Consider the following 25,515-nt stretch of genomic DNA (forward strand, 5'->3'; position numbering starts at 1 on the left):
GAATCCTTTACGGTCCACAGTGGTGGGAGGGCTAACTGACCTTCCTGTTTTTGCCATCAAAGTCACAGTGCTCAATCTTGTCCAGCCTGGCATCTGACCAGTACAGTTGTTGTTCAACATGGTCAATGGTCAGCCCATTAGGTGTCCAGATTTCCTCCGTGATTATTGACTCGGGCATGTAACCATTCAGGAAAGCCCTCTGGATCTTTGGTTGTTCATCGTGCCAGTTTGTCCAAAACAATCGACTGAAACAGCAAAGCAATGTTTCCAAATAACTTTTGCAAGTAAAAAAGTCAGTGAGTCAAGAGCTGAACTTAACTTATTCACCCCCTGAAATTTCATAATGAACTATTCCAACTTTTGAATTGGAAGAGTTCAAAGGTGTTTGCAGGGGTGAATGAGTTAAATGTCACTTCTTGTAACCAGTTACCCAAAATAAACAAAAGTCAAAATGATAAATTGCCAAACCTAGCTAGGAATACAATACATGACTGCATACATTAAGCTTATCTGTTACTGTCAACCTTTTATTTTTTGTGAATACTAATTTTTGGGATTTTATCTGTATAGGATTTTGTCATGGAAAAAAAAAAGCAGCAAAACTGAATAGAAAGGCATTCATAGTCACATAACGTTAAGGAATTCTTTTTGGAATCTTAATTTTTGCAATACTCTTGTAACAGTTTTCCTGAGAAGAAGTGTACCCCACATAAATTAACAGAAATGCGTAAGGGTCTTGTGAATACTTGTCTGTAATGATTTTCAGTTTGACAGTAGAATGATTTCATGAGAACATGCCAGTAGAATGATTTCATGAAAACAGGCCAATAGAATGATTTCATGAGAACATGCAAGTAGAATGATCTCATGAGAACATGCCAATAGGATGATTTCATGAGAACATGCCAGTAGAATGATTTCATGAAAACATGCCAGTAGAATGATTTAATGAGAACATGCCAGTAGAATGATTTAATGAGAACATGCCAGTAGAATGATTTGATGAGAACATGCAAGTAGAATGATTTCATGAGAACATGACAATAGGATGATTTCATGAGAACATGCCAGTAGAATGATTTCATGAGAACATGCAAGTAGAATGATTTCATGAGAACATGCCAATAGGATGATTTCATGAGAACATGCCAGTAGAATGATTTCATGAGAACATGCCAGTAGAATGATTTCATGAGAACATGCCAGTAGAATGATTTCATGAGTACATGCCCAGTAGAATGATTTCATGAGAACATGCCAGTAGAATGATTGCATGAGAACATGCCAATAGAAGGATTTCATGAGAACATACCAGTAGAACGATTTCATGAGAACATACCAGTAGAACGATTTCATGAGAACATGCCAGTAGAATGATTTCATGAGAACATGCCCAGTATTTGAACTGATTATATTTTGTAACAATACAGAAGACATACTCAGAGCAGCTGTCGACAGCGATGGCCCTCGGGTGATCAAACACGCCGAGCTGTATAATCTTCTCCACCGTGGTGTTGTGTAGGGGGTCGTCCTTCTCCGAGATGTGGGCCCGACTGATGGATGAGTTTGTGTAACTGGTCCAGTACAGGTAGTTGCTGAACCCCTCGTACGCTAGACCCTCCACTGAACCCACTCCTACAAACAAGAGGGGGTTAAAGGTCAAATCACAGGGTCTGAGGTGAGAAACACATGGTCTGGTACAGGTAGACCTCAGACAGGAATGTATCAATTAATGCAGCAGATGTCTAGGGCCATTACAAATTTAAAAGTACCAGGGCTGAATTTGTTTATTGCGATCCAAACGATTGGCACGGTTGGACCAGAGTTATTCATTTATGAAATATGATCAGACCTAGTAATGTACTGCCGCTATCAGACGAGCCCTTATAAAGCCTTGAATGGCCTGCATAAACATTTGAAGGTCAGTTAGGATTTATATCAGAAAATGTTACAGTTAAAAAAAGACAAAGCGGTTGCTTCGTCTAAACGATCAGGCCCCAGGTGTTTCCTCAATATCGTGTAAAAACATTTTTTTCTAAGAACCGAAATACACAGAGAAAAACAGTTTTATTGTTCCAAAATTCCTTTGAATGATTTCTATACCTCGACCTCACAGTGCCATAATAATCAAATATCAGAGACTATTGAAGTTAATTACACTGATTACACTATAGATTTATTATTGAAGTTAATTACTCTGTAGATTAATTAGAGTTAATTACAACTACGACCTCCCCTCCACTACGACTTCCCCTCCACTACGACTTTCCTTCCACTACACCCTCCCCTCCACTACGACTTTCCCTCCACTACGACTTACCCCCCACTACGACTTTCCTTCCACTACAACCTACACTCCACTACGACTTACCCTCCACTACGACTTTCCATCCACTACAATCTACCCTCCACTACGACTTACCCTCCACTACGACTTCCCCTCCACTATCCACTACGACTTTCCCTCCACTACGACTTACCCCCCACTACGACTTTCCTTCCACTACAACCTACCCTCCACTACGACTTCCCCTCCACTACGACTTCCCCTCCCCTATCCACTACGACTTTCCCTCCACTACGACTTCCCCTCCACTACGACTTTCCTTCCACTACAACCTCCCCTCCACTACGACTTACCCTCCACTATCCACTACGACTTACCCTCCACTACGACTTACCCCCCACTACGACTTTCCTTCCACTACAACCTACACTCCACTACGACTTACCCTCCACTACGACTTCCCCTCCACTATCCACTACGACTTTCCCTCCACTACGACTTCCCCTCCACTACGACTTTCCTTCCACTACAACCTACCCTCCACTACGACTTTCCCTCCACTACGACTTACCCCCCACTACGACTTACCCTCCACTACGATGTAGAAATCGGAACTGTTGAAGTGGACATACTGTATGTCCCCGCGCTGGATGTCACTGAAGAATATACGCTTTGATTTGTAATCAGTGGCGAGACCAATCACATTACGGAGATGATCCGAGTTAGTGATCATCTTCATTGGGAGGTTTGGATTGTGCTCGTCTAGACTAATGCTTACGATGTGTGTCACTTTTGAGAAGAGCAGGAACGAGTCATGACCTTGGAAAAAAGGGTGCCAATCATTATCTTATTACAAGTATATATATGTGATCAGAACAGTGAAATGACAATTTTACAGGTGTGAATCCTTACAGAAAATAAACATTTTTTGTATTTTAACCTAAAAATTGTTACTTTCAATTCTGAGAAATAGTAATAACTATATTTCCATACAATAATTATTTCTCATTTTTTCCCCAAACTTTCAAAATGTTAATAAGTTAACCATAATATCATCAAACTTATATGATGTGATTATTGAAAATATCTGATCCTCATTAGATTTTACATCTCTAGTATTCCGGTCTTAGAGATCATATTTACAGCTCTACCTTAGAAAACATCTCTATAGATCTACCTTAGAGAACATCTCTATAGATCTACCTTAGAGAACATCTCTATATATCTACCTTAGAGAACATCTCTATATATCTGCTTTAGAGACCATATCTAAAGATCTGCCTTAGAGAACATCTCTAAAGATATGCCTAAGAGACCATATCTAAAGATCTGCCTTAGAGAACATCTCTGAGATATGCATTAGAGAAAATCTCTAAAGATCAGCTTTAGCGGAATCATCTCTATAGATATTCTTAGAAAAGTCATATCTACAGTTCTGCCTTAGAGAACATATCTATATATCTGCTTTAGAGAACATCTCTATATATCTACCTTAGAGAACATCTATATATATCTGCCTTAGAGAACATCTATATATAATTATAACTGCTTTAGAAAACATCTCTATATAACTACCTTAGAGAACATCTATATATATCTGCCTTAGAGACCATATCTAAATATCTGCCATGGAGAACATCTCTGAAGATATGCATTAAAGAAAATCTCTAAAGATCAGCTTTAGAGAAGTCATCTCTATAGATATGCCTTAGATAAGTCATATCTACAGTTCTGCCTTAGAGAAAATCTCTATATACCTGCTTCAGAGACCATCTCTATAGATTAGCCATAGAAAACATATCTAAAGGTCTGCAGCCTTAGAGAACATCTCTGAAGATCTGCCTGAGAGAAGTAATCTATATATATCTGCCTTTAAGACTATATCTGTATAGATCTGCCTTAGATTTTACATCATATATGTATCTGCCTTTTCAACCATATCTTTTCAGCTGAGCTTTAAGTGTTTATAATCTCTATAGCAATCACCTGCCTGTAAAATCCCCTAATGGTCACCTGTCTATAAAGGGTAATCGAACAATTTTGCTTTTGTTTTCCCTATAGACAATTTTCTGTGTAAATAACTAAATCTCACCTTCACAAGTCTTGCCGTCACTGCCCACCTTGCCATAGGAACAGTTACAAGAGACAACACTGTTCCCAACATGGAAACAGAACTCCTGGCAGCCACCATTGTCCACACTACAGGGGTTTACTCCTGTAACACAGTAGGTATCACAATACTCTCAATGTCCAACACCAAAAAGTGAAGGGTTTTTTTGACAAAAAAATGTTTTCATGGAAAAAAATATGTAGGAATATCTTTATATGTACTGATCCTTGCCATGGAAACACTTCACAGTACCCCGGCAAAGAACACAGTTCACCTATTTATAAGTTTTTTTTTAAATCAAATAATCTTATAATTCAATCACTGTGTGGTATTGTCACTTACAATTGTTTAGCTTGATATAACGACGATGATTTTTCTTTGTAACATAAGGATATCGCTAACAAACGATAACGCCAATCTGTCATGTGATTTATAACCAAGACACAACAGTTCACATTTTCAAATTAAGTTAAAATTGTAAAAAAACAAAATGGCTTAAAAGATATCCCATTATACTGTAATGATCGAGATAAGTCAAATTTCAAAGAAAAAGTTTTTAAACAGGTAGATTGTTGTTATTTAAATTTCACGTTTACTCATGTTGAAAACTGATCAAGAATTCCTGAAATCGAAGTAATTCCAAAAATATCTCTTCTTCACCATGTCTGAACCGAGATTGGTTTGGTTTGGTTTGTGGTTTGGTTTTTAGTGTTGTTTAACGTCCTGTCAACAGCTACGGTAATTTAAGGATGGCCTCCCCTGTGTGCAAGATGCATGCGTGTAGTGTATGCGTGTGTGTTTTGGGAGGCTGCGTTATGTTTGTGTCTGTCTCCTTTATTTCAGTGATAGCGCGGAACTGATGCCATCTTTATAGTGCTACTTCACTGAAACATACTGCCGAAGACACCCAGCAGGACACCCCCACCCGGTCACATTATACTAAGAACGGGCGAACCAGTCGTCCCAATCCTTAATTGCTGAGCATTATAAGCAGGAGTAGAAACTACCATTTTTACAGACTCTGGTAGAAATCACAACAGAATCTCACAAATTGACACCACACTAACCGACATTGCAGAAGTGACATATAAGATCAACTGTAGCTATCCTTTCTATTGTCCTTTTGAAATAACCCACTTTGTGATCATGTGACCTGTAGCCATGGTTACCTTGTTGTCGTTGTGTGTCGTAAGCTTTGATATCCTGCATGTCCGGACCCAGGTTCGTCTTTACTTCCTCCACATTGGAGCCATCCGTTTTGTTTGCACGCTTGATCTTTCCAATGACATCCCTATGGCCCAAAAAGAGTTCATGATACCGTTAGTTAAAACTCCCCTATCATGCTCAGATAAATATGACTGAAAAATCCATGAACACAGTTCAAGGACAAATTACTTTTTTGTTCAAGTTTTTCCCTGCACTCTTATCAACTTTTTTTCCAGTTTTTGTACAGTTTGTTCATTTTTTGAAATATTATTTGCAATTTTTAAAGCATTTGAATTTTGATTTCTCTGTACACATATCAAGACAGGATTTGAAATTTTATATTCTTTTCTGAGGGGAACTCTCCACATTAGACAGGACTAGGACAGGACTAGGACAGAGGACAGGACTAGGACAGAGGATAGGACTAGGACAGGACTAGGACAGAACGGGAGGAACCTGTTGGACCCAATTATTGTCTCACTAACATTGGTCTATAGCTCCCAGCCAGTCTGAGGTCAAAATGAAAAGTATCTGGTTCATACTTAAACTTATTGGTTAACTAGCATTTTTTCATTTACATTTAGTCTAGAGGCAGCCTGGTGAGGACAGAATGGAAATGAAAGATTTGGCCTTGACCTAGATTATCATTTTTTAAAATTAGGTGTATGGTAGTTTATATTACCTGGAAGGTTGTTTCAACAGAAGGAGAGAAATGTTTTTGACCTTGACCTTAACCAGTAACGTGTATTTATTACAATAGACTTAGATGATGGCTGGTGAGGACAGAATGACATTTGACGTTGACCTATATTATCAGTTTTAAAATGTATATGTAGCTTATATCAGGGGGGGTTTTAACGGAGGAACAAGAGTCTTGCCTTGAGCTCTTAACCATCAACAGTTATTTTTTATGGTACACTTAGTTGATGTCTCACAGGCTGGAACGGAATGACACTTAACAAATCTGACCTTGACCTAAATGATTAAGTTTTTTAATTTGGTCTTAGGTCATAGTGATATTGGGTTGTTTCCACAGAAGGACAGGATTCTGTTAAACTTTGATTTTAATCATTAACAATTATTTACCATATTCAAAATAAGGGATGACAAGACAACATTAAATGGGGAGTCGCAGGATAATTTAATCCAATTCTCATTTTTCGGCCAAGACTGGATTAAATTTGCCGAGACTCCCCATTTCATGTTGTCTGGTCATCGATTCTACTGAATTTTGATTACTCTTATGTCTGGACTAGTGAATTCCGTTTCGGAATTCATCAATTGCGGTAAGCAAACTCATTCACTGAACATCCACTAGCAGACATTTTCCCTTGTATCAATTATTTACTTAAGTAGACTTTGATGGCACCTGGCATGGAAAGAACGGCAGGTACATGTTTCAGAAGGCCGATTAAGATTTACCCGAGAGCTATTTATAGACACTTACCCCTCTAGCCAGTAGACATGATCCTCAAACAAGGTCAAGGCTACACAGCTGTCCACATCGTGATCTAGGAGGAGCTTCCTGTTGCCAGTGGTTATGTGAATGGCCTCTATTTTGTTGAGGCTGTTGTCACACCAGTACAGGACGTTTGTGACGTAGTCGATGGCCAGTCCGTAGGGTGCCGTAACATTAGTGTCCACTAGGACTTTACGCTTTGTTCCGTCTAATCGTGCCTGTTCTATTTTTGGTTGAATGCCTGTGTCTGTCCAGAATAGAAGCCTACAAATACATTGACAAAATCTTGGGTGATTTATGTGTAAAACCGATTCACAAAATTCCAGTAAACTCATAACACTGGTAATCTCACAACACTGGTATACTCACAACACTGGTATACTCACAACACTGGTTAACTCACAACACTGCTAAACTCACAACACTGGTAAACTCACAACACTCATGTAAACTCACAACACTGGTAAACTCACAACACTGCTAAGCTCACAACACTGGTAATATCACAACAATGGTAAACTCACAACATTGGTAAACTCACAACACTGCTAAACTCACAACACTGCTAAGCTCACAACACTGCTAAACTCACAACACTGGTAATATCACAACAATGGTAAACTCACAACACTGGTAAACTCGCAACACTGGTTAACTCACAACATTTTGGTAAGCTATGGCAAACATATTCTTAACACTGTGGTAATCTTTCTTTGCCAAACATCATTATCAGAAATATCTTGGTGTCAATTAACTCTTCAGAATACAATTCACTTTTTTCTAAAAACACCAAAAAAAATAGATAAAAAGTCTCATCTAATCAAGCTAAAACAATTTAATAGACTATCTTGTGTTGATGAAAAAAATATACATTTTAAATTGATTTATTATATCTTTTTAGAAGAATAAGATTTAAAAAAAAAAAGCATTTGAAGAAAAAAATGTTCTTTTAGTGACAGACAGATGAATACACTCTCACTTACCCAGCTACAGGGTGAACAACAATAGTCCGAGGGTTGTTCATGTTGCCATGAATGACGACAAAGCGATGGTCAACATTGCTCAGTCTGACAACTTCAATCACATCGGAGCCGAAGTCGGTCCAGTACACGTTGTCTACAGAAAGTACAAACAACACTGTCTCAGTGAAAATCATAACGGAGCGTACCATCGTACGACCTGAAATGCTGGATACTTACATGAAATGTTCGAAATTTCAAATTACATATTGTTTAGAAATAGGGAACATATACATACATATATAGTCATCATGTATATATACAAACTTCTTCATACAGAAATTGTTTAGATATCAAGTTCCAATTTTTTTTTTCATTTTTTTTTTCAACATGTCCATTTGCAAAAAGACAATGTCTAAAGATGATAAGGAAACAAGTACTACAGTGCTTGTACAAGGCATTTTTTATGTGTCGTATAATTGATACAGCAACTTCACTGTATTTCAAAAGTCTGTAACAGCCCCTTCATCAAAAGTCTGTAACAGCCCCTTCATCAAAAGTCTGTAACAGCCCCTTCATCAAAAGTATGTAACAGCCCCTTCATCAAAAGTCTGTAACAGCCCCTTTATCAAAAGTCTGTAACAGCCCTTTCATAAAAAGTCTGTAACAGCTAGCCCCTTCATCAAAAGTCTGTAACAACCCCTTCATCAAAAGTCTGTAACAGCCCCTTCATCAAAAGTCTGTAACAGCCCCTTCATCCAAAGTCTGTAACAGCCCCTTCATCAAAAGTCTGTAACAGCCCCTTCATCAAAAGTCTGTAACAGCCCCTTCCTCAAAAGTCTGTAACAGCCCCTTTATCAAAAGTCTGTAACAGCCCTTTCATCAAAAGTCTGTAACAGCTAGCCCCTTCATCAAAAGTCTGTAACAGCCCCTTCATCCAAAGTCTGTAACAGCCCCTTCATCAAAAGTCTTGATCCTTAAGATTTATCAAACCCCTTAAGAATACTTTTATTGAACCTCCTTTTTGGGGGGGGGTTTGACCCAATATCATATCCCTTCAGAAAACCTATTTTGGACGTCCTTATTAAACTGAACAAATTGACCTTAAATTGAACACCTTATGTATACCTCAATTGAAATTGTATCCTCTGACCTTAAATCATATCCCCTTCTGTGAAAAGTACTATTGGACTTCCTTGTTGCGTCATTTGACTCTCAACCAAGCCCCCTTTTTGAATACCTTGAATGAATCTCCTTTATTGTGCCCAATTTGCCCCTAAATCGAACCCCCTTCAGAATACCTTTAATTTCCCCCCTTTACTGCATTCTTAGACTATCATACTCCTTCGGAATATCTCTGTTTTTCCCCTTTACTGCATTCTTAAACTATCATACTCCTTCGGAATACCTCTGTTTTTCCCCTTTACTGCATTCTTAGACTATCATACTCCTTCGGAATACCTTGGGGAAATCAAGGAATGTGTATTAAACACTGAAATATATAATAATGAATTTTTTACCTTCGACCCGTACAGCTCTCTAATATAAACATTATTTATTTATAAAAATTATGAAACAGGTTATTTCAACTTATATTTATCACTCTTGTTGGCCGGTTAGTTAGCGTGCGGGGGGGTCTTATTGTGGGACGAAACTGAAGTATCTGGAGAAAACCCAGGTGGTCGGGCAGGTGACCCCAACCTTTTCACGTCTGATCGAGGAATCAAACACTGGGTCGCCTTGTTGAAAGGCAAGTGCGCTATTCACTGCATTAACCGAACACCCAGCCTTCAGCTTAATATTAGGTTCTGGTGCTAATATGGACAAGGCCCTCGTGTTGACATTGGGTCCATGTGCTGATGTGTATCTAAATGGGTGAGACCCTCATATTCACAACCTTTTAACTCATTCACCCCCGAAATTTCATAATTAACTATTCCAACCTTTGAAATGGAAGAGTTCAAATGTGTCTTCAGGGGTGAATGAGTTAATATCGGATTGGAATTAAAACAATAAGATAGCTAAAGTTGATACCTGATATCCAGTCCACAGCTATTCCTTGGATGCCACGAATTTCCTGGTGGACGATGGTATCCCGTTCAGTGAGATCTCGTTTCACTCGGGACACATAATTAGACTGGGCGTCAACCCAGTAAATGTGATCTGCAGCTAAAATGATTAGGTCATACATGCATTTATGTCATAGGCCATACAAATTATGTTTTCACTATAACAATTTTTTATTTAAAATTCACAGAGTTTTCATGTTTTGAAATTACAGAGATTTAAAATAAGATACAGCTTAACCCTTTCACCCCTATGTAACTTTAGTAGACTCAACCATGCATTGATATGGATGAGTCAATTATGGACTACAGTGGTGAAAGGGTTAACAAAAATATATTACATTGTGTTTGTGGTTTATTGGATGGAAGGACATTCAGGTGGAGTTTGGTACGGAGAAAAAGAAAAAAAAATATCGTTCTTTTTCTTGAAAGGAAAATTTATCCTGAAATAATGTGAAAAGTATCCTGTAAATTGATGAAAAGTTACGGGACAAAATTAAAGTTACCTGCATTAAAGTCGATGGAACTTGCTTTAGATATTTTTGAGATAAGAGGAAGAGCTTTAGTCACGTTGTTGGTAAGGTTGAAGGATATTCCGTGGATTTCGCTACTTGACGAATACATCAGGAAGGAGTCGATACCTGTAACAAAACCATCAATCAAAATAAACGTAAAAAATACCTGTACTTTTATATACAATGAGAAAATTACTGTACTCAAATACAATGTGATAAATACCTACTATCATCTATATCCCTCCTGATACCACCTACCATGATGTGTCATTATCATGGGTTGTCAGTATGAGAATACTCGAAAAGAAGTTGAAAACAACTCGTCAACAACTTGAAAAGAACTTGAGAATGGATTTTCCCATTTTGGAATATATTTTCTCAACAAAAGAGAAAAACAAAAAAAGTGCCATGGTGATGTAAGGAACCAGATATTGTATCCACACAAAGGTGATCTGCGTAAGAAAATGGTTTATCTTAAAAAAATCTATATGGAGTTACGAAAAAACATTGAGAGGATAATAACATCATTTTTGTTTATGCTTGCTATACAAACCAAGGCTCTCACGATGAATGACCATTAAACCTTGAAGTCTTTTGATAATATGGTGTGTACGTTTAACGTCACGTTACCTATCGGGACATTTTTTATATTAATATCAATGTTTTTTATACCATACTATTTGTTCCAAAAATGTTTGTTAATTATTCATAAATAGATACTATCCACTTTTCATTTCTATTACAAGTTGATATTTTGGGCGCGTGGTTCTATGAATAAAACACGAAATACCATCAGGGTTACGGAGGCCCTTGAACCGGCGTGACTGTACCCTGAATGGAACACTTCGGTATTTTGGCTAATATTTTGGGATAAACCATCAAGATCAGCAAAACAGAAGACATATTTCAAATATTTGAGAGTCAAACAGGCTCTTTTCTAAACTAGCAACAGTTTTGATAAAATAGACTTTTGAAAATAATATCCAAATAAATAGCGTTGCACGGAACGCAAATCGGAAAGGTTTTGTTTTGATCCTTATTCTTACCTTTAAATTGTCCATGTAACAATAATTAGCAGCCGATAAAGCTTACATACAGTTAAATTGAAATACCATGTGATTAATACCTGCCACTATTACATATTAAATAATAGTTTTAAAAAATTATGTGTTTTTGGTAATTGAGGTAGAAGGTAGGCTCAAAAACAGGTAGCAGTATGTGGTATATAGGACATACTTGTGCACTTGGTGCCGTTGATGTGATATCCCGCAGTACATTTACAGATATGGGTCTTTTTTCCTGTTGGAAGACACAGCTGCGCACAGGTGTTATTTGAACAACCATTCGTCCCTGAAACATAAAATAGTATAAGTCACTATTTAAAACCTTTTCTATTGTTGTTGCCTCCCTTTCTGTCATTATTATCTCCCATTCTGTCACAGTCACCTCCCTTTCTTACATCATTATCTCCCTTCCTGCCCTAGTTACCTCCCTTTCTGTCATTAATATCTCCCATTCTGTCCTAGTTACCTCCACTTCTGTCATTGCCATCTCTCTTTTATCATTGTTGTCTCCCTTCCTGTCCTAGTTACCTCCATTTCTGTCATTGCCATCTCTATTTTTTCATTATCTCCCATTCTGTCCTAGTTACTTCCATTTCTGTCATTGCCATCTCTCTTTTATCATTATTGTCTCCCTTCCTGTCCTTGTTACCTCCCTTGATGTCATTGCCATCTGTCTTTTATCATTGTTATCTCCCTTCCTGTCCTAATTACTTCCATTTCTGTCATTGTTATCTCTCTTTTTTTTATTGTCTCCCTACCTGTCCTAGTTACCTCCATTTCTGTTGTGATCTCTCTTTTATCATTGTTATCTCCCTTCCTGTTCTAGTAACCTCTATCTGTCATTGCCATCTCTCTTTTTTCATTTCAATCTCCCTTTCTGTCATTGCTAATTTCCTTTGTCATCGTTACTTTCCGTCCGTCAAGGGTTTCTAACCTTCTATCATTGTGATCTCCCTTATTGACATTGTTATTTTGCTGTGTCATAATAAGGTTCCTTTATGCTATTACTATCTTCCTTTCTGCTATTGTCATCTCCCTGTCTGCTATTGTTATCTTCCTTTCTGCTATTGTTATCTCCCTTTCTGCTATCATTATCTTTCTGCTATTGTTTTCTCACTTTCTACTGTTGTTATCTCCCTTTCTGCTATTGTTTTCTCACTTTCTACTGTTGTTATCTCCCTTTCTGCTTTTGTTTTCTTCCTTTCTGCTATTGTTTTCTCCCTGTCTATTATTGGTATCTCCCTTTCTGCTATTGTTATCTCCCTGTCTACTATCGTTATCTCCCTTTCTGCTATTGTTATCTCCCTTTCTGCTATTGTTATCTCACTTTCTGCTATTGTTATCTCCCTCTCTACTATTGTTATCTCCCTTTCTGCTATTGTCATCTCCCTTTCTGCTATTGTTATCTCCCTTTCTGCTATTGTTATCTCTCTGTCTACTATTGTTATCTCCCTGTCTGCTATTGTTATCTCCCTTTCTATGTCTGTTACCTCTTTTTGTGTGTGTTTATCGGATGAAATATACTGAAAAACACTAACAGTTTTTCAAATAGCTTTGGGTTATTTAAATTTCATTCTAAATGAGCATAGCCTGTAGCTGAAGCTGGACAATCTCAATAATGATAACTTACCCTCACTGCGACTTGTGTTGTCAAACACCTTGAGAGCAGTCACGCCTTGTGTTTTGTCTCGGAGCTCACGGTACTTAATTCCTAGCTCCGTTTCATTTGTTATCGTAAACATGCCAATTTCACCCGTCGTCTGGGCAACATAGAAGGTATTGTCCTTGTGGATCGTAAACGCTTGAAGTCTTTGTAACTTTGAGTTCGTGAGTTGTTTTTCGTTTCTTCCGTCAATGTCTGACATGTGCACCACTTTTCCTCCCAATTCTATCCAATACAGACGCTTCTGTGCACCAGGGTCTACCTGTAGATCTGGGGGAAACAACACAAATTGTTTGTTACGCAAAGCTGCCAATAAACAGATTGTTTCATACAGTGAAAAGTTGCTTAACAAGAGGCTCAAGGGGCCTGAAGACGCCTGATTTAAGTGGCCTCTTTTTACAAACTGAACAGCCAGATATGACGAATTTAGGCCTTTTGATTTTCACGAATACTGTTAATTGGGACACTTTCGCCTAGTCAAATATTTGTCATTCAATGGTAAAATGTATATTCATTTGCCCAGTGTAATTTCTCCTTCACATGTTATAACTATATGTATAGTTTGCTGTGTAATAACATTTTCAGAACAGAAGTAAGTAAGAATCTACTGTACCAGAGCAAAATTAATTTTGTAAGAAGCTTGTAGAAGATGCAGAAAGATAAAAAAAAAACAACGTATTTGCTGTAGTGATAAAAAGGCAAAAGTTAAACTGCAACGAAACATTTCCCTGTATGCAGTTATTTCTTTCAGATTATTTTTACATCTCAGAAATCCGTCTTTTCGGGAAATAAATCAATATCAGGTATTACAAGATGTCTTCAAAGTCAGGTGTCAATACAATCAGTTTTATGCATATCTTTTTGGAATACGAACACCAATCTTTATCTTCAGCATTCCACATAGGTATTTTTTCAAAAAGGGTAGCCTAAACCAGCTGGCAGTTAGCCTCCAGAAAGAGTAACGACATAGGTGATGCAGACACTCACTGACTGGATGCTGGGGTTGACTGATGATTCTGCTGTCCGAGCCATCCATCTTGGATCGACAGATGATGAAGGATCCAGTCCCGAGTGTTTGGTCAGCCCAGAACAGTAACCTGAAACAGCAGTCAACATTCGAATGGTACTACATTCACCACGGGGGGAGGGGGAGGGGGAGGGGAAGCAGGAACCAGCGTTTTGAAATGTTAATCAAGTGAGTTCAGGAAGACATTGTCTGTGAAACAATCAGTTACTAGCATCAATATGCCTCAATGGTCATAAAGAGGAAAATTAAACAGTAAATACTGACCAACCTTGCTTTTCATTTTGTAATTTATTCAGTAATCACTTCGCACATTATTACTAAGAAAAGGGATTTATTACCTGAAGGCCAGAACTAATGGTTCCACTAACAGCAAAAAAGTGTGAAATTATACATTAAAGAGATTCAACAAATAAATATATCAACAAATCAGTCTACTTATCCTAGTTTTGTAGTAATAGAACGCTTTTTGGCTAAAAGTCTCTACAGTTTCTGTCAGCTGTATTTACTGACTCGGCACATTGTGGGCATCAGATCTAGACAATACGCCGGTCGTTTGCACTCTTTCCTTGACAACGGAAACAGACCTTTTAGAAAGTTTGCAAAGGAAGTTTTCCAATACAGTTTGGGTTCAAAATTTAGGATTTAAATATCCTAGGGTTCTCATCTTTAAATGCTATTAATGGTCTGAAGGCGCCTGTAGACTTAACACATACCCTTCAGTAGGCAGCACCGCCAGAGACCTGGGGTTGTTGCCGATGATATCCAGTGGAATTTCTACGCGGAATGCTCCGTTCAATTTTGCGACAGAGATGCTGGCCTTCTGATCCTGTCCTCCGGAGGGCAGAGATGAAAAGTACATATTCTTGGATAACCAGTCTATGGCAAATCCCTGGGGGCTGGAAATTCCTGAGTAGGGAAGAAAAAGGTTATAATTAGAAACCATTTAGACATTAAGTCTAGACAGATTGAATGCCATGGTGGCCTAGATAGTTAATCAATGTGAGCATCAGGTCTAGATCTACTATGTAAAATAGTGCAGGGGAAAATTTAGTTAAAAGACAGGCTGAGCTATTCTACATCAGAAACTAAACAAAAATGGAAAAAATTGAAGAAAATGTATAATTGTAGTTAGAATTGAAGAAAATGCATCATATGGTGTTTCCTGTACTTAAAGAAAAGAAAGGCAAACATTTCAAAATCCTTGAACTCACTGAGTGCAATTTGAAAAATTAAAGATTGTAAATTCCTAAAAACCTTATGTGAAAATTTTGTTTACAGATGATTCAAAATAGCAGAACAACTCAAATAAATTGTATATACCCGAGTCAATGATGGTCTCGACCCCTGACCCGTTGATGTAGGCGCTGTTGATGAGGTTCAGTGAACTGTCCGACCAGTACAGACGCTCAGCCTCCAGGTCGTAGTCTATAGCTGTGGGCTTGTCCACGTTGGGGATTGTGATGGTCGGAATCACATTGTAGTTAGCATCCAGTAAATCTACCCCTCTGATCTCGCTCGTCTTCACAAACAGTAGGAAGGTGTGGTCATCTGTAAGCAAGGTCAAGGTCAGTATAAACTATGGCTAAGGTCAAGGTGACAGGAACAGGAAGCGTTGGTTACGACAGAGTATAAAAGATAATCGTTTGTTCTATTACAATCAAAGGACAGTTGTTTAACGAGTACGTACAAAAGAGCTAACTTAACTGGAAACAATGTTACTTATGATGAAAGTAACCAAAACAGAGAAAAACTTCATAGAATATACACCATTTTTTATCTCTCATTCATCCTTTTCATAGATGGTTAAAAATGTAAGTGGAAGCATAGTCCGAATGCAAAACAAAACACTAATACAACTCCAGCAGACACAGAGGCACACAGTCACGTGGAGGTATCAGCATATGATAAGGCAGCTCCTGTGAGATTCTTATAATGTATTAATTGTATGAATTTTATATCTTTGTATTGTCAAGTGACTTAGGATGACTTTATCATAGTTCGATGGGGCTTTAAATCCGGGAAAAACACCAAAGGGAGATAACTTACTTTCACATGTGTGATTGTCCTTTGCGAGTTTGTAAAGGTGGGGGCACATACAGGAGGCGGTCTGGTTGTAGCCAATCAGACACAGGTGAGAACAGTTGCCGTTGTTATCGCCACAAGGATTCTTCACCATCGGCTGTCGCATCGGGTGATACACCTGAAGGTCGAAAGGCTGCGAAACAGTCTTCTGTATCACCGTTACGTCCGAGCCGTTAAATTTGTTGGCCTGCAGGCAGAACACATATCAGGTGAGATTTACTACTTTTACTACACGGAAATTTAAACAAAATCTTCTGTAAATGACAGTAATCATCATTAAAATTCAAATCAAACCCTCTTCATAGAACTAAAAACACAGAGGGTACTATATTCAGGAAGGGCACAGCACTTAAATTTAATAAAGCTCATTATTTCTCATTGAGAGAATCAACATATATTTACCCTGAAAATACAACTAGTTCCCATAGAGGGAAGGGATCATCATACACCAATAGGGGGGGGGGGGGCTAGTTCCCATAGAGGGTAAGGAATGTTATACACCATGAGGAGAGCTCTAATTCCCACTGAGAGAATGGATCATTTAAACACCATGAGGAAGGCTCTAATTCCCACTGAGAGAATGGATCATTTAAACACCATGAGGAAGGCTCTAATTCCCACTGAGAGAATGGATCATTTAAACACCATGAGGAAGGCTCTAATTTCCAGAGGGTAGGGACTTTTACACACCATAAGGAGGGCTTTAAGTTGCATAGAGGGTAGGGACTTGTATACACCCATAAGGAGGGCTTTAGTTTCCCTAGAGGGAAGGTATGTTAACTTACCGGGAGGACACTACGAGTTCCCTAGAGAGAAGGGATGTAAACTTACCCTGAGTAGACTGCCTGGTCCCCTAGAGGGAAGGGATGTAAACTTACCCTGAGGAGACTGCCTGGTCCCTAGAGGGAAGGCATGTAAACTTACCCTGAGAAGACTGCCTGGTCCCTAGAGGGAAGGGATGTAAACTTACCCTGAGAAGACTGCCTGGTCCCCTAGAGGGAAGGGATGTAAACTTACCCTGAGTAGACTGCCTGGTCCCTAGAGGGAAGGGATGTAAACTTACCCTGAGGAGACTACCTGGTCCCCTAGAGGGAAGGGATGTAAACTTACCCTGAGAAGACTGCCTGGTCCCCTAGAGGGAAGGGATGTAAACTTACCCTGAGTAGACTGCCTGGTCCCTAGAGGGAAGGGATGTAAACTTACCCTGAGTAGACTGCCTGGTCCCTAGAGGGAAGGGATGTAAACTTACCCTGAGGAGACTACCTGGTCCCCTAGAGGGAAGGGATGTAAACTTACCCTGAGAAGACTGCCTGGTCCCCTAGAGGGAAGGGATGTAAACTTACCCTGAGTAGACTGCCTGGTCCCTAGAGGGAAGGGATGTAAACTTACCCTGAGTAGACTGCCTGGTCCCTAGAGGGAAGGGATGTAAACTTACCCTGAGGAGACTACCTGGTCCCTAGAGGGAAGGGATGTAAACTTACCCTGAGGACACTACTTGTCCCCTAGAGGGAAGGGATATAAACTTACCCTCAGAAGAGCACTGCTACTCCAGTCGGTCCAGTAAACATAGTTTCCAAACAGTGTCAGAGCAAACGGATGTCTCATCTTCTCATGTCCCTTAAGGATGAGGCGGTGGTCAGAACCATCGTATTTAATGGTATGGATGGAATCAGACCTACAATAACAACATTTTTTGATTATGAACACCACCTTTCAGTTTGTGGGCCTTTATAACCCAATACTCATACCAGAATGTAGAATCTAGCATTTTTGCAATTTTGATCACGCTCAAACTAACTTGTGTTTATCGGAGGATCTCTTCCAACAAAAGGCATACTTCTGTATTACGTTAAGACATTGAGACAATTTCTTTCATGATGATCTGCTTACATACTTTATTGTTCATACAAACTTCTTACAAACTCTATAATTATCATCCCGAACCCATTGACTCCATCAAGTTCAACCTCAAGTCTATAGTGAGCTCCTCTGACCCCTAACCTCTCACCTCACTACCCCTCAAACATCTCGCCAGTACAGCTTAGTCTATGGTCAGTCTATTTGACTCTTGACCTCACTACCCACCAAACAGCCTCTAGTCTATAGTAAAACCACTTGACCCTTGACCTCATTACCCACCAAACAGTCATTCAGTACAGCCTCAAGTCTATAGTAAAACCATTTGACCCTTGACCTTGCTACCAACCAAACATCCCTCCAGTACAGCCTCTAACTATGGTAACCCATTTGACCCTTGACCTCACAACCCACCAAACAGCCCTTCAGTACAGCCTCTATCTATGGTAACCCATTTGACCCTTGACCTTGCTACCCACCAAACATCCCTCTAGTACAGCCTAAAGTCTATGGCGAGCAGCTAGATATGACCTCTGTTCTGACACTACCTACCTGGCATCTATCCAGTAAAGCCTATTGAAATCGTAATCTATGGTTAGCCCATTGGGCCAGCCTGCTCCCATGATTGACTGTATATTGAAGATGACCTTGCGCTCCTGTCCACTCATCGAACACGTCTCAATCCTTGGGTTATCAGAATCCCAGTCTGTCCAAAACAGTGACCTACAGGACAAAAATTAAGTATTAGCTTTATTTTTCGGTTGAAAGAATCCATAAAATATAATTGGAAAATCCATCCTCTAGTTTTCGTTGTGCTCACAATATTAGAAACATCAAAGTTTGACACTATATAATTTAAAGATGAATAATAATGCATAGATATTTTTTCACAACTTAGGATGTAAATCAAACATTACATTTTGTACTGGATTCAGTGGTGTTGTTGCTCATCATTTCTTTTTTCATTTTTTCCAATTTACACAATGTGAAAAAAGAAAGCATACATCACAAAAATCCCCCCTTTTACAATAAAATATGAGCTTAAATATTATGTATACATAATTAGAAGGAATTGGACAAATTCATAGCTGACCACATACCCTTTCCTGGGGTCCAGTACTATGGCACGAGGACTGACCATGCCTCCTGCTATAAATGTTGTGCGGTAACTACCGTCCAGTTTGGCCACTTCTATCTGGTCAAGGTTACTTTCCACCCAGTAGATGTTCTGACCAATCCAATCGATCGCCAACCCTTCTGTGGTTGCTAGGCCGACGTCAATGATCGGCTCGATGTTTGTAAGGCCTGAATTACAAATTCACCGTCTATTGAACAATCTAAGTCAAGTAAAAGCTTGAAAGCGTTCTGTTTAAAAGTTGTGTTTATCATGAATATGAATGACAAAATGATGATAAAATATATAAAGATGATGACTAATTAAATGGGTCTTTTCAAATCGCACTTCCAACACCCAATCTGTTAACTGATATGCAGCTGAAATCCAACATTTACAATGAAATCAATAACTTATTTCCATGAAATTATATAGACATATGGATCAAGATCTGTTACATTTCTCATCAATCATCGGGGTTGTCTGCCCCTTAATCCAACCCTGATCTAGATGGCTTAAGTTAGAAAGAGCGAGGACACATCAAGATTGATACTTGGGAACAAAACGTGTCTAAATAATCGCCCACAATTTTTATTCATCAATGTCTTAGTTAGTTTACAACATGCAAAGCTCTAATGCTCTGTTAAGTTAGAACTTTCCCTTGACAGTTTCCCCATAATTCTAAAACATAGGATTCATCTATTGATGTTATTCTGTTTATCAAACACCAACCTTTCAGAAATATAAAACATTTCTAAAGAAATTGCCAAGGGTTGATCATCTTCAATCTCATTAAAAATAATACAAAAATTTACTATAAGTTTCTGACATGCAATATTTTTTATAAATCTTTACAATTATGTAAAAAAAAAGCAAAGATAATGTTTTATCCAAATTTAGCTTTACATTAACGATGTTTACCAAAAACATTCAAAACAAGAATCAACAAATATATATGTTTAACATGAAAATGAAAACATCCTTTCCCCAAAGATAAGATCTGGATAAACATTACAACACTGCGAGGAAACCTTTAACCACGGTAACTAGAGAAATTCTGGCCAACCACCCTGTCCATTCAACGGAACTCTGGAGCACATCACCATGGAAACACAAGACTGGCAGACTTAAAAATTATCTTCCAACCTGGATAGAGTTATTTCCCTTCAGTGAAGACATTATTGTCACTGCCTACCAATTCCTCGGGTTAAAATTCAAATAATGTTTCAATTTTTTTTTCCTTTATCCCTGTACCGTAGAAACCAAAAGTATATCAACAATGTTCAAAATTCATGAAATTAGTTTTTTTCTAAATTGTCAGACTTAAATGTTCCTGATCTCAAAAATACTTCAAAAACCGGTTTTGAAATAGAATTTATCTTAAGATTTTCCTTCATTTTCTTAATGCATGATTAAATTTCAACAAAATAGGTCTGAAAATTAATCTAAATAATAAAACTTCTAATGTTTTGAGAGAAAAATTATCCAGGAAAAGGGACTGTATAATCCTTTATCTACAGAAGATGTATTTCCATGTGATGTTGTTTAACTTCAACAAAATGCATAGAAAACTTTAGGAGTGACGATATGACGAGATTAGTCAACATGGAACTGTGTTTTCTACAGATGTCCGTAGATTCATGGTGATCTAGTTGAGGTCATTTGTATATTACCCATGGCCTGTACTACCCCCCCAGTACACCAGAATTACAAACAATTATAATTAATACCTTGAGTGATGATGAAATATTAAGTAGTATGCAGCATTGATTTTTAAATAAAGATGACAAAGATTCAAATCATTTCAGTATTTGAATTAATAATGAAATTACAAAATAAATGAAGCATGATATTATTAGCTTTCTCATATGTACAGGACGAATAAGGAATAAGACTAGTATTATACTAAATGTATCACAGAGAGGCAAGGTAAACCTGAAAACCCTTGAATCTGAAATTAGGCTGTTCTTGCTACACAAAAAAACACACCTTTACCCTTGGTTTACTTATAGCTACAGCTTGTCCGGATGGGATTTTAAATTATATCAATTTTAAAACTATTTAAATAATATCAATTTTAAAACTAAAACCTATCTAATAGATTTCAATTTGTCAAAATCATCTTCCAAACACCTGTTTAAAGTTAATTTTTGTATACTTTGACTCAAATGTCCCTGATTCACTAAATCTGTCCACCATGAATCTATCAACATCTTATTCACATGCTGTTATTTATTAACATTGTCTATTAGCCTATAGTGTGGATACACTTTTTGACAATTACTCAATATTCAACACAATTTCGTAAATCCTACAACATTTTTTAAACTCATTTAAAGTGTTTCCAAGAAATNCCCCCGAAAAAAAACACTTGTTTGTCTTTTTCTCTTTGTTAACACAAAACACATCATGAGGCAAGGTAAAACACGAGAACCCTTGAATTTGAAATTAGACTGTTTTTTTCATATGTAATTCTTAGATGGCACAATACACATATCTTTTCAGTTTAAAAGAGAATTTTTTAAACACAATTGTTTTAAAATATTTTTTTTCTGTTTGTGTATTTTTCTTAAACAATATGATAAAAGTAATAAAACAAGTGGTACGTAATGAAACTATGTTGCATATTCAGCGAGTGTAATCGACAAAAAGTAAGTCCACGAGAGACATAAGTGATGTTCAACTTTCATGATTGTAAATTAACAGATTTACTTTCAAGGATTTTACTGAAAATTTCTGATGCTGAAAGCCTTGAGAATAACTTTACATAAAATAATACAAATTTTGGCAAAGCTGATGACTTTTTGGAAACAAGATGAAAATACACATTTCTCACAAAACGTTTGTGGTTTTACAGTAGATAACTTAATGGATCGTGTTAGGTCTCGTAATGTCATTGCTTCAAAATTTGCGAAAAGCAACTCAACTTTGCAGCACAAAATGTAAGGCTGAAACCCCAGGACTTCACAATGTAAATGTGAAATGTGATAGTGTGATGTCACATGACTCGCAAATGATCTATAAATAAAGTAAGGTCACATGACGTGCACATGATCTATAAAAAGATCAGACATGACAGTACAGAACAATGGGGGAAAAAAATGGAACGAATGTATTGGAATAAATCCAACACTCTTTTTGACCAATGAAATTCACTGTCGGCAGTGATTATCCAATCAGAACATACTTTTTACTGTCATGTGAGATCAATGCAAATGAAGAAAAACCTCAACTACCTGAATTCAAAATATTTTGCATTAAACAAATATTGATAATTCTACAAAAGGAGACAATGATACTTTTTAACTAAACAATATTAAGTGATGAGGGTGTAATGAAAAATTACTATTCGCTGAAATGGAAAGAAATCTGCAAAAGACAAACGGGTAAAGCTTTGGTTAAGGTCACCTTTTCCATGATGCCTTAGTTACTTGTACATTCGACGGACATACCAAGCAGACGGTAAAGCGAGAGGAGGGGCTAGCCAGAGCGAATACACAGGGGACATACATACCAGTCAATTCCAATCAGAAACCCAAACTTACTTGATACCTTTTGGTTCTATTCAGAAAACTATACATACTTGGGCTGAGTAATTTTCTGTTTGATACAGAAACCAAGACATTCTTGGACTAAGTAATACCATCCTTTAACAGTCATTCAACAATCTCAGGCAGAGGAATATAAGTGTCAAACAGAAAGTTCCTTTACTTGTTCAGATTAAAATGTAACCAAGTCAAATAATCTTTAGCAATATATAGTGATACTTTGAGAAACATTCAGTTACATTTGAGAATGAAGTATCCAAAAGAAATAGATAAATGTAGAGTAATATTTGAAGTCAAAGAAACATCAGCAATTATATGTCTGATCATTCTAGTTGGTCTAAATGTTGTCATTCATATAGCATGCCATTCCCTTGTAAAAGATTTTTTGACACCAACAATATTACTTAAGTATCCTGAAGGAGAAGTGCCATTAGGTGTTAACTCCAAAAAGTACACCACTTTCATTTCATTTCTGTAATATATTTTTCATTTTCACAGTAATTTTAACAAGAGTGACCCCGGGGGCCCACAGATAGACATTTCAACAGTCAGATATTTTTTCAGACAGTTGAATGATTGTTGTGGAAAATGATCATTTGGTATTCAATCTGCTTCTAATCTTTTTATTAACTTTCAAGCAAGAAAGTATTTCTGTTTTTCTGGAACTGCATGAACACATAGTCATATTCACATAACTTATTTCGCCCCAAAAAGATTGAAGGAGAATTTTATCATATCGACAGACTAGCAGGTTAGTTTAACAAGGGGAAGTAAACAACAACAACAGTCCGTGTTAAGTCGGAGACAATAACAAAATTATTTACAAACTTCAAATAGGTCAGCAGTTACTATGGCAACATATCTTGCTGTTAGTAAACACAATATATCTGTATGATGGGAGGGGCTTTTATTATTTCTTATCTGTCACCATGGCAACTGAACAACAGATCTAGTTGTTAGTCAACATCGAACTAAACAACAACATTTTGCAAGGTGATACAATATATTTTGGTGTCAAATTGTAACAACCAAAATGGTGCATTCTGTAAATGAAAATGGCAGGGGAAATCCTTTGTCAGGCTACAAAGCAGGAGATCTGGTTGAGAGTGATGGGCGTCATGCTTAAAAAAAAGGCAAGCTTAAACTGTGATAGCCTTACTCTCTCCCGCCGTCATGGGAACCATGTCCTCATCTTCCGGAACCAACGTGGCTTCATAAAGAATTTATATCAGTTCTCATACTTTATCAAATCAGTGTAAGACTTACCTTTCCTTACATGTTTCAATATTTCGAACAATTTATTTCTCCAAAATTAATTGGATATACATAATTATCACAATTTTTTATCCGGTGACATCAACTTCTTACAATAACCTTCCTCCTAACATAACTCTTATGTAACAATTTTTTTCCTTTTCTTCAATAATTATTCAAAAGTGAATTTAACAATCACCATTTCATCTGCTAATAGTATCATTTTGGATTTAAAATAGTTCTGATCATTTCTTGCACTCTTAACCCTTTCACCCCCATGTAACTTTAGTAGACTCTACCATGTATTGATCTGGATGAGTCCATTTTGTGGTCTACAGTGGTGAAAGGGTTAAACAATTTTGTTTGCTTTGAGATACTAAGCTCTCACCAAGTCTTTTTTTTCTAACTTAAACTTCTTTAAGATGGAATTTGCTCTGAGATTGTCCCGGTCAAGCGCTGGTGCAGTGGAATTGTAACTGGACATAGTGCATGAAGCGTGTGCATTGCATGACAACGGTTTCATAAACATCATCATCATCATACGTTTTTTATCAGTTCCTTCCTTTAAGTGTGGGAAAAGCATATTTCTTTGAAACTAATAACTTTCTACATGAAATTTAAAATGACATTCCATCAAATATTTCACAACATTATACTGAACATGATAACTTCTTTGTCATGTACGTGATCTCTACGCCAGGGAAATAATCTGCTACCAAGAAATTCTTTTTGTTTTGCTACTTATAACATCTACAGTTGCAGGTTAACTCATTCACCCCTGAAGACACATTTGAACTCGTCCAATTCAAAAGTTGGACTAGTTCATTATGAAACTTCAGGGGTGAATGAGTTAAAAGAGATCCTAAAAATAGGTGTCATTGTGATGTTTTGTATATTCCTGTATTGGTTCCTTATATACACAACACTTTGTTCAATGGGACTAATAATGTTGATCAATAATGTTAAATAAATGAGAAAACATGCTTTCCAAATAGTAAATCTTGAAAAAGTATAATATTCTGAAAATTATTTAGCAGGAAAACAATTGTGATATTAAGTTTAATTCTATATATCAAGTAGTTGTACCGTATTTCTACACAGATATGAAAGTTTCTACTCACCCTACTTGTGTCGTAAAATAGTTGATGCGTGGAGATTAGGACCCAATATTGGGTCGATAAAGTCTGATAATTTTAGCGTGAAGCATAAGCTGTGTGTCTTTTGTATGTCTACCTACGGTAAGTATCCAACCCTACCTCCGTACATGTTGTACAAAGTTGATGCATGGAGATAAGGAGTAATAT

General features: G+C 37.4%; 1 protein-coding gene across 4 annotated transcripts in view; it reads right to left on the reverse strand.

The window, feature by feature from the left end:
* LOC110449370 (prolow-density lipoprotein receptor-related protein 1-like) overlaps positions 1–25,515 on the reverse strand; it is a 224,157-nt gene that overhangs the window by 57,239 nt on the left and 141,403 nt on the right. For 2 of the 4 annotated variants that reach the window (XM_021496197.1, XM_021496196.1), the window contains exons 21-39: positions 24,117–24,167; positions 19,396–19,600; positions 18,848–19,018; positions 17,966–18,113; positions 16,403–16,625; positions 15,677–15,904; positions 15,070–15,262; positions 14,317–14,426; positions 13,297–13,599; positions 11,839–11,952; positions 10,594–10,728; positions 10,056–10,190; positions 8,046–8,178; positions 7,051–7,326; positions 5,567–5,688; positions 4,380–4,502; positions 2,876–3,106; positions 1,440–1,635; positions 41–245 (exon numbers count right to left, since the gene is read on the reverse strand). In XM_021496197.1, the coding sequence (XP_021351872.1) occupies positions 41–245; positions 1,440–1,635; positions 2,876–3,106; positions 4,380–4,502; positions 5,567–5,688; positions 7,051–7,326; positions 8,046–8,178; positions 10,056–10,190; positions 10,594–10,728; positions 11,839–11,952; positions 13,297–13,599; positions 14,317–14,426; positions 15,070–15,262; positions 15,677–15,904; positions 16,403–16,625; positions 17,966–18,113; positions 18,848–19,018; positions 19,396–19,600; positions 24,117–24,167 (3,302 nt within the window). The remainder of the gene's footprint in view (positions 1–40; positions 246–1,439; positions 1,636–2,875; positions 3,107–4,379; positions 4,503–5,566; positions 5,689–7,050; positions 7,327–8,045; positions 8,179–10,055; positions 10,191–10,593; positions 10,729–11,838; positions 11,953–13,296; positions 13,600–14,316; positions 14,427–15,069; positions 15,263–15,676; positions 15,905–16,402; positions 16,626–17,965; positions 18,114–18,847; positions 19,019–19,395; positions 19,601–24,116; positions 24,168–25,515) is intronic. The other 2 variants (XM_021496199.1, XM_021496198.1) reach the window with 1 other exon arrangement.

This window comes from Mizuhopecten yessoensis, unplaced genomic scaffold, assembly GCF_002113885.1.
Source record: "Mizuhopecten yessoensis strain PY_sf001 unplaced genomic scaffold, ASM211388v2 scaffold4599, whole genome shotgun sequence".
NCBI lineage: Eukaryota > Metazoa > Mollusca > Bivalvia > Pectinida > Pectinidae > Mizuhopecten > Mizuhopecten yessoensis.